This window comes from Bombus fervidus, chromosome 3 (assembly GCF_041682495.2).
Source record: "Bombus fervidus isolate BK054 chromosome 3, iyBomFerv1, whole genome shotgun sequence".
NCBI classification, from domain to species: domain Eukaryota; kingdom Metazoa; phylum Arthropoda; class Insecta; order Hymenoptera; family Apidae; genus Bombus; species Bombus fervidus.
Genome location: NC_091519.1, coordinates 16,357,936 through 16,373,126, shown reverse-complemented (window position 1 = coordinate 16,373,126; position 15,191 = coordinate 16,357,936). Strand labels below are relative to the sequence as shown.

General features: G+C 40.4%; 1 protein-coding gene across 2 annotated transcripts in view; it reads right to left on the bottom strand.

Annotated features, from left to right (window-relative positions):
- LOC139985959 (uncharacterized) overlaps positions 1–15,191 on the bottom strand; it is a 144,232-nt gene that overhangs the window by 54,480 nt on the left and 74,561 nt on the right. For both annotated transcript variants that reach the window (XR_011799531.1, XM_072000870.1), the window contains one exon: positions 5,704–5,748. Coding sequence is in view for 1 of the 2 variants with exons in the window: in XM_072000870.1 (XP_071856971.1) it covers positions 5,704–5,748 (45 nt within the window). In the remaining variant the exon portion in view is untranslated. The remainder of the gene's footprint in view (positions 1–5,703; positions 5,749–15,191) is intronic.

The following is a 15,191-nucleotide window of genomic DNA, read 5'->3' as shown; positions in this document are numbered from 1 at the left end:
ACAGTTGCTCTGTGCTTTGCTCTTTAAAGTGAAAGCTCTCTTTGGCTTTTAAGGTCACTGATTTACTCTTATTTCAAGAATAGAGCTTTTTAACCCTGAGATTCCGAATAAAAAACAGTTTTCACTTTTAGTATACTAATGTTAGAACTTCTCGTTCGTGAATTCAAAAAAGCGAAATATTTGTTTTACATGTAGAACTTCCAAAAGCTTGAGACTAATTGGGTAAAGTTACCAAGATCAAAGTTCTTTAATCTCAAAGTCGTGCGCGCACGATCTTGAGCTTTCTCGACGACGAAGCTTTTTCACCTTGACTTTTCAACACCACAACTTTTCCACCTACAGTTTCCAAGCATAGAGATCTTTCACCCTGACCTTTATGAATCTCTTATCTCGATCTTGTAAGCCTACCTCTTTTTTAATTCTAATGCTCGCACGTCTTACATAAAAATATTTGCGACAACTCTCGCAGTTTTTTCTATCCAATGTTAAATCTTGCGTTATCTTCCGCTTCATCTAAATATCGCGTATCACATTTTCTTCGAGCAATTAAATCTACTCATTAACAAATCTTCGCATTTTCATAACTATTATTTTTATCCTGAATTTCATTTTTCCATTATCAAGGAATTAACGTACATCGAATCAACCTATTCATTGATAACTAAATAAATAAATCAATTAAATCTCTTCAATCAGTATAACAATAAATTCCCCTTAACCTTGTCACCAATCAGTTTATTCTCAATTTCGATGTGTTCAACGAATCATTTACAATCGGAATCATCTTTTACTGCAGTTTAACGATTAGGTTTCTTATCAAAAACACGTATATTTAAAGATACAAACAAGTCACTCAGGAAATCAATCAATCGATTCAATTTTCCGAGAATTTCTCAATTTTATTATTACAGTGCACAATCGGTGCTCAATTCTTCGAAAGCCAAGCGATTAATTGTCTTTTCCAAACTCGATTAGGATAAAAGATACATCGGAAAGGGGATGAATTAAAGAACCAAGAGATAGCCACAAAACCAGTGATCCGCCTGAGCTCGTCCCAAACCGGCCAACCAGACCATTCACTTGGAAATTTACATTTCAACCAGCAGAAATAGACGCCGGTTGCTAAGTTGGTTTCCGGGTCCGAAGGAAGTTTCGTCGTTCCCCGAGCGACTCGTAATTTTTGCGCTGGTCGCTCGGATGCGATCCGCGCGGAGTCTGCGGCGGGTGTCCGCATTGCAGATTTCCCGGTCACGACTGGGGACCCGCGACGATAAACCGGAGCTCGTTGATAGCGCCCAGGAACGTCTTAATTTCATGCATTGAGAACGGATCGATGCGAAAGCCCCATAAACGCCGCTGCGACCGTTTGTTTTCGTGCCAGTTGCGCGCTTTTACTGCACACCCGGGAATCGTCAACCTTGTGACCAAACCTCGACGATGTATCCTCTCGCCGTGTGATGTCTATCGCTCGTTTACGACGATGCTGAAGCAGCGAACATCGCGTGAACGGTTGGTTACGTTAGTACCATACAGCAGGATTTCCTGATTAATGGTTTGATACGACAGAAGAATGACGATTTTTATAGTGGAAGATCGTGTTACGCCGGTTGAATCGTCCATTGCGATGGTTGAAGCACCGAGTGATAGCTTAAGAGACCCAAATGAGTCTCTAAAGAGCCTCGCTGATCAATTCCACGTATTGTAGCAACCGCAAACATTCTTTTCCAGTTTCCTCGCGAGTTTCAATTCTTATACTATCTCTTTGTGGTACTAAAGAAATTTATGGAAATAAGATTTCTCTTTTGGAACGTCGTAATCTTTAATCTCAAATGCAGTGTATTCGTTGTAATCTTTCCCAATTGGGTTTCTAGTCACAGCTTAATATACAAGTGAATCCAACTCGTTCCAATCTACCACAGATCCGAAGCTTTCTGTGATCCTTTTAGAAAGACTGGTAGCACTTACCATCGTTACTTACACGCGCGAAGCTCAGGGAAAATTTCTAAGCCAAAGATTTCCGTATGGATCGCGCATCGCGTTTCAAACGAGGAAAGGCGCATCAGAGTTGGAATCGTCGATTCATTGGAGGCGTTAGAACGAGAGACCTCGTTGCGGAGTTATCTTTTCGCGATCGTCGATGCGTGTCAGGCTGGTTAAGCCGAGTCGACGTTCGTCGATTCGAAACTCGAAACTTCTCTTCTGCGTACGTCCCGGCGGGATTCGTCGTCGCGACAGCGGAACGAGAAGAGGATGCGAAGCTGAGGGAAACGGCGCGCGCCACCGGAAGTAGAAAGAAGTAGCAGGCGACGACGCAGAAGTGCCGTCAAGTGGAATGCAAGGTGATGTAGACTCTCCTTGCTTTTGCCTGCTTGCACACACACTACCTCTTTCCTACTACCAAAGCTGTCCTCCCATTCACCTACGTCTCTTTCGGTTTCTTTCATTGCTCGTCGCTTCTTTCTACCTTATCTCTACTGATGTTGCTCGTTTTTACTTGTGTTCACCGTTCTTCCTGTTATTTTTTTCTCTCATACGTTTTTATCATATTTCTTCAGACTTTTTATATTCCTCTTTTTACTGTTTCTAACCAGAGACGGAATAACTTGTTCGTTATTCCGTTGGTTTCAATTTCATCGACTGGTTCCTGTTATTTTTCGAACCTATTTTCCAAGTCTCTTTTCATCCTTCTTTCGCGCCGTTCGATACGTGTTCATATTGCATTTTTATCGAACCTTTCTCACGCCTGCTTCTAGCGATTGTTTTCGCTTCTATTTATTACATTTGTTTCAATTCGACTTTTCCCTTTACGCTAGCGCTATTGATACCAGCAACTATTCAAGCATAGTTCATCTACGAACGTCGACTAATCTCGCACTGAAGAAATCGAACGATATACGAACAAATACATAACGTAATCATTCAAATGCATAAAAATGTAGGAACAAAACTAACCGTAGGAAATCTCAAGAAATTTCTGTCAGAATTTATGAATCAATCTTTTCACCGCTCTTATTCGCGTTTCCTGTAACCAAATATTTTCAATTTTGATGGGCAAAATTCCTCCTTCTTACCTACTTTTTCCACTATCATCTCGACCCATCTTACCCTCTAGTCTCTTCTACCCTTACCACATAGAAATACCCTCTGATCCCAACTATTCTCGCTTAATCCCCCACTTTTTCCCTTTTACTCTTTATCATTCCAAGCTCATGCCGTCCGTGGAACGAGAAGAGCGACGTTACGTGGTCGACCGCTCAGTCCTGCTCGATGCATTCTTCATTCGTCGCCAGCCACCGTAACCACCCCTAGCTCGCAACTACCCCTTTTCTTTCTCCTCCCCATTCCTTTCTTTAACCTGCGTTCTTCGACGAGAAAGACCCGGTACACCTCTTCGTCCGTGATTTCTTTCCTGACAGCGTTCCCTCGATAACGCCTGTCACGTTCCCTCTTATTGCGACACGCGGTCGTTGTACCTCCGACCGCCATTATTTCCTGTGTTATTTCACGCTGGCGGGGGAGCGTTGATCCAGCGACCGGATCACGGCGTCCGATCGCCTGGAAAGAAATCTCTACGGGAGTAGCTCGTGCAGCTTCGAGAAAAATAGCAGGGAAAAGTGATTCGTTGTTGGTAGACGAATCGTGGCTCGTTCTAGGGGCACTGAATTTCTTCGGGTTTCCTTTCTTTTCCGAGAATGCGATTCAGAGAAATTTGAGGAAGCGTATTACAGAATTCTCTTTGAGAGGTCTTTCGATGGAGAAATGGCAAAATGAACAATTTGTAAATTTAGGGTATGGAATTTATCATATGTTTTTTAACCATTAAGATGTGATTTATTATACGGGAATAATCAAAATTGAATTTATGTCTAATTCAAACTTAACCGAGACTTGATCGAAATCTAAACCACTTAGCTCAAACTCCATTCAAATCTAATACAAACTTAATCCGAAGAGCCAAATCTATTCCGAATCTATCTTCAACCTAATCTGTATCGAGTATCAATTATTCCCAGAGTATTATATTTTTCTCAAAATAAAAATTTCTATTATTAACAATACACAAAGGAAGAAATTTTTTTGAAGGGTAAGGAACGTTTTAATTTGAAAAGTGCTAAAACTCGTAACGCTACAGTCTTCACGAACTATTCCAATCACGAAGCTCGCCCTTCGATTCCTTTACGAGCAAGAAATCACCCCGCACCATCTATTTTTTTATGTCGTTTTTACGTTACGTATAGAGTTATTGCGGCAAGGTTCGCGTTTCGAGAAACGAAAGGAGACAGAAGACGCGTCGTTAAAAATTGCTTTCCCCACGGAGGGTATTTCTCCAACTGTCCCCGACTCGACTCAGCGTTCGTCGCCCTTCCTACCAATTTCAGACGCAATCATCTCGCTCGTTCTTTTTCGTTCTGTCTTTCTTTTTCATTTCTATAACATAGAGCGCGCGTCGTATACATTTTCGATGGAACGCGTTACAGGCGCATGCATTTTCCTTCCAAACCACATCTGTCCCACGTCGTTCTCTTTGACGCTGTTTCTACACTAGCAGATGGATTAGTTTCGAACGTCATATAGCAACGATCGTGAATTTCTTTTCTGAAATTTTCATTGAAATTGTTGATCGCATGTACGATTACTCTTCGATACAGTGGTCACTATTTTCTGTTAGTTCGTGTTTTAACAACTATACCTTTCGTTTCTCAAAATAACGTTTGAACGATCATCTTTTTCTGCGATAATTTCAAGAATAATTTATTATATATATCATAATAAGAATAGAAATTTTCTATCGTTAAAAATATTATCCAATATCATTTTATTGGAACTGAGACTTTTTGAAATTTGTGAGGGAAGAATTTATTAGATGATGCTCATTGGACAGGAAGTTGGAAGTAATTAGACAGCTGTCAAACACGAACAGGAATTTCTGCGCGAGAGGCAGCAGTTCATGCCGGAACCTGCGTAAACTCGGAATATTATTTACTCGGCGAACTACCTTCGGTAGCTGCCTTCTTTATGCACACGCAGTTCTACGCAAATACGGCTTCTTAATGTTGTGTTTGTTTTCGTCCCGCATAATGTTTTCGTAGCGCGAAAACTTTGCTCTCAATGCCGTAGTTACTTTTCATCATTAATTACATATTAATTTCCAAGAATAATACACGCAACTCTTAAACTTTAATTATCCCGCTACGATATCTTCGAATAAACTCGCGTAATAAAATATCGTATTGTTCATATTTTTATAGAAATTTCTTTTCTATTCATTTCTATGCTTTGTCAGATCTTTTTCTTTATTTGCTGTACTTGATGTTTGACAAAGAGCGGCATTTTGTTATTGAGCATAATTTATTAATAAGCAGTCTATCGCGAACGTTCGTGCTTTTGTGAGGAATTTAGAATTGTGAAAATACGCAGGGTAGATATAATATGCAAAAGCATGAAAAGTTTCTAAAGCGTGTAATATTCAATAATTGAAATCAATTTCTGCTTAAATTCCACTTCTTTAACTAGTTTTATAAAAAGCTACGAGTACGAATTAACATCCGTAGTTTACTCATCGAATACATAAAATTTTGTTCCCTACTGATTATTCATTTCTCTCAAGTTTGTATCAAATTCTCTCAATTTTGTACCAAAAAGAAGACAATACTGTAAGGGCAACGATACCGCGTTTCTATGAACAATATTAACGCCACTCACCTAACTGCAGGAAGGAAAGCCGGACAGGACGAGGCTGGCAGAAATCTGAAACAACACAAGAGGATCTGGAATTATGTTACACGAAATTTCGCCGTCTGGTTTTAATCACCGAGCTGAGTAATGATTCAGTCACGCTTAGACACCCGCGGATGCAATTTTCCTAGGAACCCATAGCTTGGAAATTCGTGGGAAAGTCCCAAGGAAAGGTCGGGGTATAGGAGTGAATTTAATCAAGTCGAAGTTCGCTGGAAAGTTAGAGGATAAGGCACCTCTCGTTAGACAAGGTTCGTTTTGTTGGAACGAAAGAGAGAATAGAAATGTTTGCGATTAGAACGAGATTGTCAAACAAGTAATTTTCAAGTTCTACAAACAACGATTAGCCGTTTCTATTAACGTTATTTAAAATTCATTAAAATTTCGTCGCACCTCTGTTGAACATAAAATTAACGTTATAATTACAGCGATTATAAACGTCTCTAATGTGCAGTTAAATATACCGTGCGTGAACGATTGTAATTACAGCGATACAACGACGACAAATGCTTATTTACACGTACGATCGCGATTCTATTTGGATAAAAGTTAATATCAATTTTATCAAAATCCATCGTTGGTATGCTATTTGCTATCCGAATAAAATTAAACATCACTTTTACTAAAATTATCTACGGTAAAATTCAACTTATGTGAACTCGTTAAAAGTGTTTCATCAAACATTTCATATAATAAGATTCTCTCCGTCACTTATAATTTTCCCTCCTATACAAGTTCACGTTCAGATTAAATGGATTCAGCTAGAACCAAGTCGTGTCACCAGACTTCATTCGTACACGAGTTCGCGTTGCGGTAAATAGATTCAGCCGATCGGAGTTCACGATCAGACACTATACATAAACAATTTCTTTGCAATAAGTGAAATCCTACCGCATATATCCTTAGTAACTATAAAAGCCAAACGTCTACAACTCATCGAAATGCTTGATTCCATTGTTAATTACCAACAAGACCAAAAAAGCAAACTCAGACATTTTTCTTACTATTTATTGGGTTGGAAATTAAGTGATCGCGGATTTTGCCAATACCACCTAATGACAAAATCCGCAATCACTTGGTTGCCAAGCGAATAAATATCGTAAGAAATTCTTTATTTCGTATATTTTTCGTATTTTCGCATATTTCCATCTAACTGCGTAAACGATCTAATCGTCGTAGTATTCTTTAGAATAAATAGAGACACGATATTTAAAACTTTTAATAATGAAACTCTCGAGCTTCGTTTCGCGGTAAAAATACCAATGTAAGAAGAAGAGTGAAACTTTACATCGAAAACGAAGTGATTTGTTTAAATCAAAACTGGCTGATCTGAAAGACCTTGATCGCAAGTTCCATGAAACACGACAATCTCGAAGCTCGATTGGTTGGCGATTAAAGAGGGTAGCACGAGCTTCGTGAAACAACGACGGAGAAGCCGAGGAACGCCCGGAACCTCGAATACATTACAGCGTCGCGTTAATACCTGGGCCGCACGCGACGTTGTTCCGGTGCATAACATACTCGATTTAACTGCGTTTAGTTTTAAAGCTCGCGGACCGTTTTCCCCCTCGAGCGATACATCGAGTTCCACTTCCCGTTTCCACCTGGCGTAGCATTAACGCCCGGACTATCGCTAATGTGCGTTCTCTGTCATGGAAACCGGCTTAAACCGACGTCCAACAATCTGTTTTCTCCATCGTGATCTTTTCTTCGAACTGCGTCCGCCCTTTCCCTTCCCCTTCGTTTCTGTACTTTTTACTGTCGCGTTTCGATCTTTCGTACGAGGAATTGAAACGAGACGACGATTCCTTTTCAATGTTCGCTAGAGATTCAACATGTGTAAATCTGGAATTTAGTTATAGAATATTCTCCCTCTTGATATTTGATTTAAGAAATAAAAATTTGATTAATGGACGATTTATTTTTAGCGTTCGTAGTACTTGAGTACTAGAACTATCTGGGATTTAACTAAAATGAGATTATTTAATTGATAATGAAATTGAAACGTTGATTGATCGGATCATTCATTCGGAAGATTGACAATTTAATTGTATCACATTCTCTTATTGGTTTTTCATTTGAAAAATCGGAACGTCGATGATTCTGTTCTTCGTGCTGGTTAAAGATCCAAAATTTTTTCCTTTTCTAGTGTTTGGTTCGATAAATTGAAGCATCGATAAACGAATCATTTTTAATATATCTATTTAATCGTTATCATAGAATGTTATCCACCGTAATCACCGATCGAACATTATAGAAACTAATTGTTCGGAATATACGTATTCCTAACCCTGATCTCTTCCCGAAAATTCAAACTCAAACTCTCTAAATCCTGGATTCGAGACTTCGAATCGATTGGAATCGCAATTGGCCTACCACGAAGCTCCAACTAGTTCCGATTTCACTACTGATCTTTGCCAAACTTCTCTCTGCAAGTCGTCTTCGAAGAGCCTTAAACCCTCAATCAGAAATTTTCGAAGGATACGGCTTGAAAAGTCTCGAAGAGAATCTAGCGGCTCGAGGGAAAAAGTTGGTTCTTTCTTCGTTCCTGTGGTAATAAGCGCTGGTCTAGTTTGATAACGCGGTTCGAGCTTTGACGTGACGGGTATAATTAAACAAACGAAGGAATGGAAATTATCCGGACTGGCGGCTGACTCGACAGGTCGAGATGAAAATTCCGCGGTGGAAGTAATTCGCGACATCTCACAGGACCTTTCGATGAGAATTCCACGAGCTTCGAAGCTTGTAAAACCCGATCGATTGCGTTTAAGGAACGACGCGCATCATTTGCATTTCGAAGATCTTTCAGTTCAAGGTGTTACGCCACGAGGCTTAGTATACATCGTATTTCTAACCGTCGCTCGCGGTCCTACAGCGTCGCACACAGATCGTCTTATCTGCCCGACGAAAAATATACGAGTTCCAGAAACGTCGATTTCGGTCCGTTATTTTATTCTTATAAAGAAGGTGGCCTACGTGATCATAGGCGCGAACGGTGGCGTGATCCGAGCGTAGTAGGGGTCTTCTCCCCGAGAAGACAAAGAATTGATCTAAGGGTAATCAGTATCATTTGAAGATTCTAACTGCATACATCGAGAGGTCTGACGAACAACATTAAAGTCGCTAAGTCTGACGAATTTGTAACATCAACCACATCTCAGTCCGCATCGAGAACCAGGCTGTGCTTCGGAACCGAGGGGGTGATGACGGAAATAAAGATGTGGCGGCACTCGGCGACAATGTATGTCGCCGAAGCGAAGGTGCCTAATGAACTCTCGATATCCCGACGGTCCTTTCGCCGAATGTTCGAGAACGCCTAACAAACGCGTGGATAGTGCAGATATCGAGGGATGACAAAGAGAAAGAATCGGATTCCGTCGAAAGTCAAGTAGTTGTAAGAGCTTCGATCTTGAAAAGTCGCGGTTGGAGTTCAAAAGTGAATTGTAGTTAGTGTAAACCAAGCGCTAAGAGACAAATTCTCTCTTTTTATTTCTTTATTTTTATCTTTTCTTTTTCGTCTTCGATTTCTCTTTTTTATTTTACGTGACAAGCGCATAGTTGTCATCAAGCAGCGAGTTCCAGAAACGTCGATTTCGGTCCGTTATTTTATACTCACAAAGAAGGTGGCCTACGTGATCATAGACGCGAACGGTGGCGTGATCCGAGCGTAGTGAGGGTCGTCTCCCTGAGAAGACAAAGAATCGATCTAAGGGCAATCAGCCTCATTTTAAGATTCGAACGACATACATCGAGAGGTCTGACGATTGAAATTAAAGTCGCTTAGTCTAACGAATTCATCGAGAGATATCGTAAAGTCGGGTCGAATTTCTCTAACGCATTAACTGTATTTATCGCTAAATAATTTGTGACGCTTGTATTATTATTTAATTTATTGTTAAAAATACAAGCTATATTAACCTGTTAACACAGTGTTAAATTCATTGAACCACCTCTGTTATCTTAACCGAAACAGGGGCACGACTAATTAGCGGCGTCGATTATACGAATCGTAGCGAGAATTTACGCCTCTCGCTGATGCGTTTTCCTCGCGACCGCGTCTCTCCGCGAACGGTCGTCGCTTTTAAGTTAAATCTAATTTCCACTTTGATAACGCAATGGAGATATTATACTTTTGGTTATATTTTATTTTATTTCAGTTCTAATCGGAAAGGAGTGAGATTCCTCTAGTGTCCAAGGGATCTCTCGTTGCCATTACCACGGAAATAAACCGAGTGCCTTTCGCTTCAGCGAAAAATCGCCGCGATAAATCCTCGCGACTCGTTTCGACGAAGTTATTTACGACGCCGACTTCACCCTCCTATATATTGTCCGATGCTGTTTATAGTTGGCCATTTTTCCGGCCGCTCTACCTCTAACGATGCGTCTAGCGCTTTTAAGCTTAACAGGTGGCAGATCATCGAGTCGTCTGTTCGAAAAAGATATTTTCTTCTCTATCTCATCGGCGAATCAGTTTCATAAATTCTCGATTGATTAGAATTTCACTTGGGTTGTCCTGAGTTGGTTCCTAGTCTGCGCCGATAGGATTCCTTTCGATGATTCAACGAATTACATTTTTATATCGTTATTTATTACGTCTTAAGAATCTTAAGAAATTATACCGAAAATTCGAATCCTCCATCTTCGTAAAATAAAGGAAATTTCCTATGAAATTGATTTGTTATTGTCTCTCGTAACGAGTTTATTTTGGCAAGCAAAGCGTATTTATTTCCCCACGCAATTTCTATCATCTCCGAAATTTCATACCTCCGAAAATACGCCCACCTCTTCTACCAGTTTCCCCTCGAAGCGCACTGTCGCTTCGATCAAACTCCCTCGAACAGGCAACCCCCTGTTATATTCGCCCCTGGCAAGATTCCCAGTGTCGTGCCTTAATTTTTGCCACTCGATTACGCGAAGCTGTTGCTCGCGAAGTGTATTTCGCGATCGCGGGGGTTAATTTCACGGCGTGGCGAGCCGTGCAACACGGCGAAACGACGCGTGACCCAGTTAACTCGCTCGTTTCCCGGTGCATCGACCCGAGCGAGCGTTTATTAAGGGTGGCAAAAGGGTCGCGAGTTACAGTTCGTGGAAGGAGGATGGGCCAACGTCGCAGAGTAAACGTCCCTTAATTAAGTTGTCTAGTCCGCCAGACCGATCCATCGAGCTTCTTTATCGAGAGAGCTGGTCCCTGATGCGAAATCGATGACACGCTCGCTCTCCGAGAGGACGTCGCCTGTTTCGTCCTCTTACTCTCTTTCTCTTCTTATCTCCTTTTTTTCTTCTTCTTTCTCTCGTTTCTCGTCTCTCTCTCTTTCTCTCTATCTCTGTCAGTCTCGAGGGAGATGTTCAATAAAAATTCCTCAAGAGCCTCGACTGGCAGGAAATGTCGTCGGTGAAGCGCGTGTACGCCGAGATCCTCTGGCGGAATCGAAACGGAATTTCATGGGACCTTCGAACGAAGACGAGGGACCGGACGTGGCGGCTTTTTAGATTCTCCGCATAGCAGACGAGGACAACCCTGAAGGTCGTTTCGTTCGCGGCTACCTCGTCTGCTACTAGAGTGTCTGCTGACTATGGTATACTTAACGGAAATACTATTTGCTTCAGCAAATATCAATTTCAATCGATGAAATAATAACCGTTGTTACGTCCGTGACCCTCCACATAAACCAAACTCCTTCCCTCGGTCAAAGAAGATCACTAGACGTCTAAACATCTTTATTCGGAGCAGCAATAATCCCAAGGACCGTCATAAATTTTAGCATTTTTTACAATCAAGACCCTTAGGTTACTCAAGTATCTTTCGAGTCGAAAGGTTCCTTAGGGTTATTGCTCATTCCAGAAAAACACAGGAAAACAACATAATGCCATCCACGAGCGACCTTTGGTCGGGAGCGGCCAGCACCCACCCAGTTTTTTTCTCATCCAATTGGCAACGATGACTGTTGCCCTTGTTTTCTTAACGAAAATTACCATTGACGAATCCGCTCGTCTCATACTCTATACACATCCATCAGTGGTTTTTTCCTCCCCGACATCACCGTCATCGAACTACTTGCTAGTAACTCTGAGATCCGAACGCATCTCGCTTGTTGTTAACACTTCGCTGAGAACTATTCTACACGCATCACGCGCAAATACTCAAACGTGCAAAGTTGTTGGAAATAAAGTGTACATTTAACCTGTTAGCTCAGTGTTATAATCATCCAACCACTCGTATCATCTTAACCGAAACAGGGGATCAACTGATTCGTGGCGTCGATTATCGTATCGTAACGAGAATTTACGACTCTCGTTGACGCGTTATACCGCGAACGCGTCTCTCCGTGAAACGGTCGAACAACCGTGCTTGATAAACAACGAGGATCGAGAGTTACGCGTTGGTGGATGATTGAACAAAGTTTAGAAGTTGTCTTGGGAAATTGAGAATTTTTGAGAACGGAATTACAAACAGAAGATTTTTATATTTAGCAATTGGAAACCACAGTGAAAATTCACGATAAGTTACAGTTTCGTATGAATGCAATTTTAGAATCCAATGTTTTATCAAACAATTACGTATTACTACGATTGTTCTTTCATTAGATTCGACAAAATCCTCCCAAGTTTGTTGATTTCAGGTAACTCGAATAATCTGAACGAACTTGACCGTGGTGTGTCGCATTTGCCACTTTTGTATTAAAAATGTTTAATCCTTTTGGCGATGATTTTACACGACCGGTTCGTTTTATTTTTCGTTTGATATTTCGATCTTTTACGCGCGTATTTCCAGCATAAATTTCCACAACATTTTTTAAAATTCACGTTGATACACGTAACCGGCGAATCGAGCCGATTGCTAATGTATAAAACTGCGTTTGTTCCCGCATAACTAAATTCGAACCAATATCGGGACGTGCAATATAAATTCATTTGGGTGGCTCAGTTAAATCGCGGAATTGAAAACGTTGACTCTTGAAATTTTCGCGTTTGCCAGCCTCGCCGTTAAATTACCGTCATTATATCCGTCAAATCACTAACGGGTGCTGAACTCGATTGCAATTTGGTCCTGCATGTAATTTTCCAACGATCTCTCGATGCTTGGCTTGCTGTAACGAGAATTATTCACAGAAGCGCGCATGTATACGCGTATTTGACCGTTGTGTTACGTTTCGATCCATCAAAATCTGTACAAACGTACCATTCTTTCCATTAACCAAGAAGCTAATTGTCCCTTATGTTCGAATAATAACCGTCAAATCAAAAGCCAAATGGAAATTTCGAATTTCCTAGTTTATTCATCTGCTCAGCTTTAATATCACGAATTTAATCAGAATTTTACGCGTTCGTAACGAAGTGGCGATGCAAACGGATATTCTACTCGTTTGGTGACAAAATGTTGTTCCAAGAAATAAACCGTGAAATCAGAATAATTCGATGTATGACAAATGTTTAACAGATTGAAATATAAGCACCGATGATTGAAATTTCTACCAAAGAATCTGCGCGATGTATATTACGCTTGTGTATTTAAATTTACTCTATAAAACGGATATAATTAAATTTTGATAACTTACATTAAATATATATAATATCGAAGCTTAATCAAAAAAGTAAAACGTGTTCTAGAACTTCTTAACGAGACTCTGTATCGTTCTAAATATATAAAATTTTCATAAAAGAAAAAAAAGTAGCCATTGTTCACATTGCTCGTTCTCTATTACGATAGTTCCAGCGTCGATAAATTTCAAAAGTCGGATTAAGCGAGTCGCGACGGAACTTCTGATGTAGTCAGCGATTAATTCGTTTCTTAGAAATCTCCTCGCGGTCGCCGTGGAGCTGCAATTAGTTTGACGAATGATTCGAATTACGAAGAATCTTGTCCCGATAATTCAAACGAGCCATCGAAAAATTCCTCTCGAGTATTCTTCGTGTAGAAAAAGCCAGACAGGAACGCGCGAGCATGTAAATTCTATTAATTCGTCGTTTCATCGCGTCTTGTTTCTCTCCGAGCGAATCATTTGTAATGAGACGTTTCATCATTCTTGTTTTCGAGGACAGGTTGAAAGTGTTTTTGTCGAGTAATGTGCAGAATTCCCAAAGATATATGGTAATTTCCTCTTGCTTTCGAGAAACTCTGATTGCCATTACGTGGATGCCAGTTGGCGATTTTCTACCTTCGGAAAAGAAACTTTCTCTCAGGTTTCGTGTAATGTGTGAAAGTAAGTAAACAAGACAACCTATCGATGCTAAATTGATGCTGTTTGTACGTATCTCCAACGCTATTTAAGCGTGATTATATCTATTAGAGAGTAGCGTGATCTTAAATGAAAACGCGTTAGACTTTTCGATTGAATTTGCTCGCGGATATAGTCGGAGAATAAAACTTCTTCTTCTTCTAAGAAATTGTATGAACACAACGAAATGTAAACAGGGAAACATAACGAACTGTAAGTAATAAAATATAATTATAAACAAAATTATTCAGCCTTGGAATACCAGAGAGGAAGACGAGACACGATGGAGTCGTCGTGTAAATTTCGCGTGACAGTCAAATTCCGAAGACGAGACACGCGCAATTTCCCGCAGGGCGAAATTACTGCTCTTAACGAAATTAAAGGCACCCTATGTCGCGCACCGACGAGTCTATCCTCCGTTTCATACGTCAAAGCTACGCTCGCGGTGAATTTTGCGCGCATAATCACAAGCAACCATGAAGCGCGTGCTTTTCAAGATTCGAAACGTTACAAATTCTCGATGGATCTCGTGGATAGAAACGTCTCAATCGTTCGTAGTAGAGAAGTAGACGCAGAGAAATAGTTCTTGGAGACGAGCCAGTCTCTGTCTATCTGTCAGGTTTGGTTTATTTGGACCTTTTCGATTAATCGGTTCGGTCGACTAAAGTGGAAAGCGGCCTCGAGTGTAGAGGCCGAGGGAAGGAAAATTGAAAAGCGTTCGAAGAAGCAAGTGCAGCTGGATTAGAGGTTGAGCAATCTCCCGAGAACGTGATCTTACCGTTCTTATTATACTTTCTTGTTTTTTGCGTTGAATATGTTGGAGGTTAAGCTGGATAAAAAATTCTGATAGGAAGATCGTGAATGTTTTATATTTAATATCCTCAGTTTTATATATGTTACGACTATAATAAACGTAGGTTATCATGGCAGATCTTTAATATCGTGACAAAAGATACTCAAGGAAGTATATAATATGTACCAAGATGTCGCGAGTAAAGAAATATTTTATGAGAATAAAATTCGCGTGTATAGTATTAAGAATAAAACAAAAACACAAACATAATATAGAGAACGCTTAGAAGTACGCAATGCAAATGTTAAACCTTCACAGTCCAAGCAGCATTCGACGCTTCATTCCAGTTGATTTTTACTCGAGAAATTACCTTCAAAAGCTATTCGTAATATGGACGAACTCTCATATTCTCAAGCGAAACAAAACCGCAAATTTTCGTGCAATAA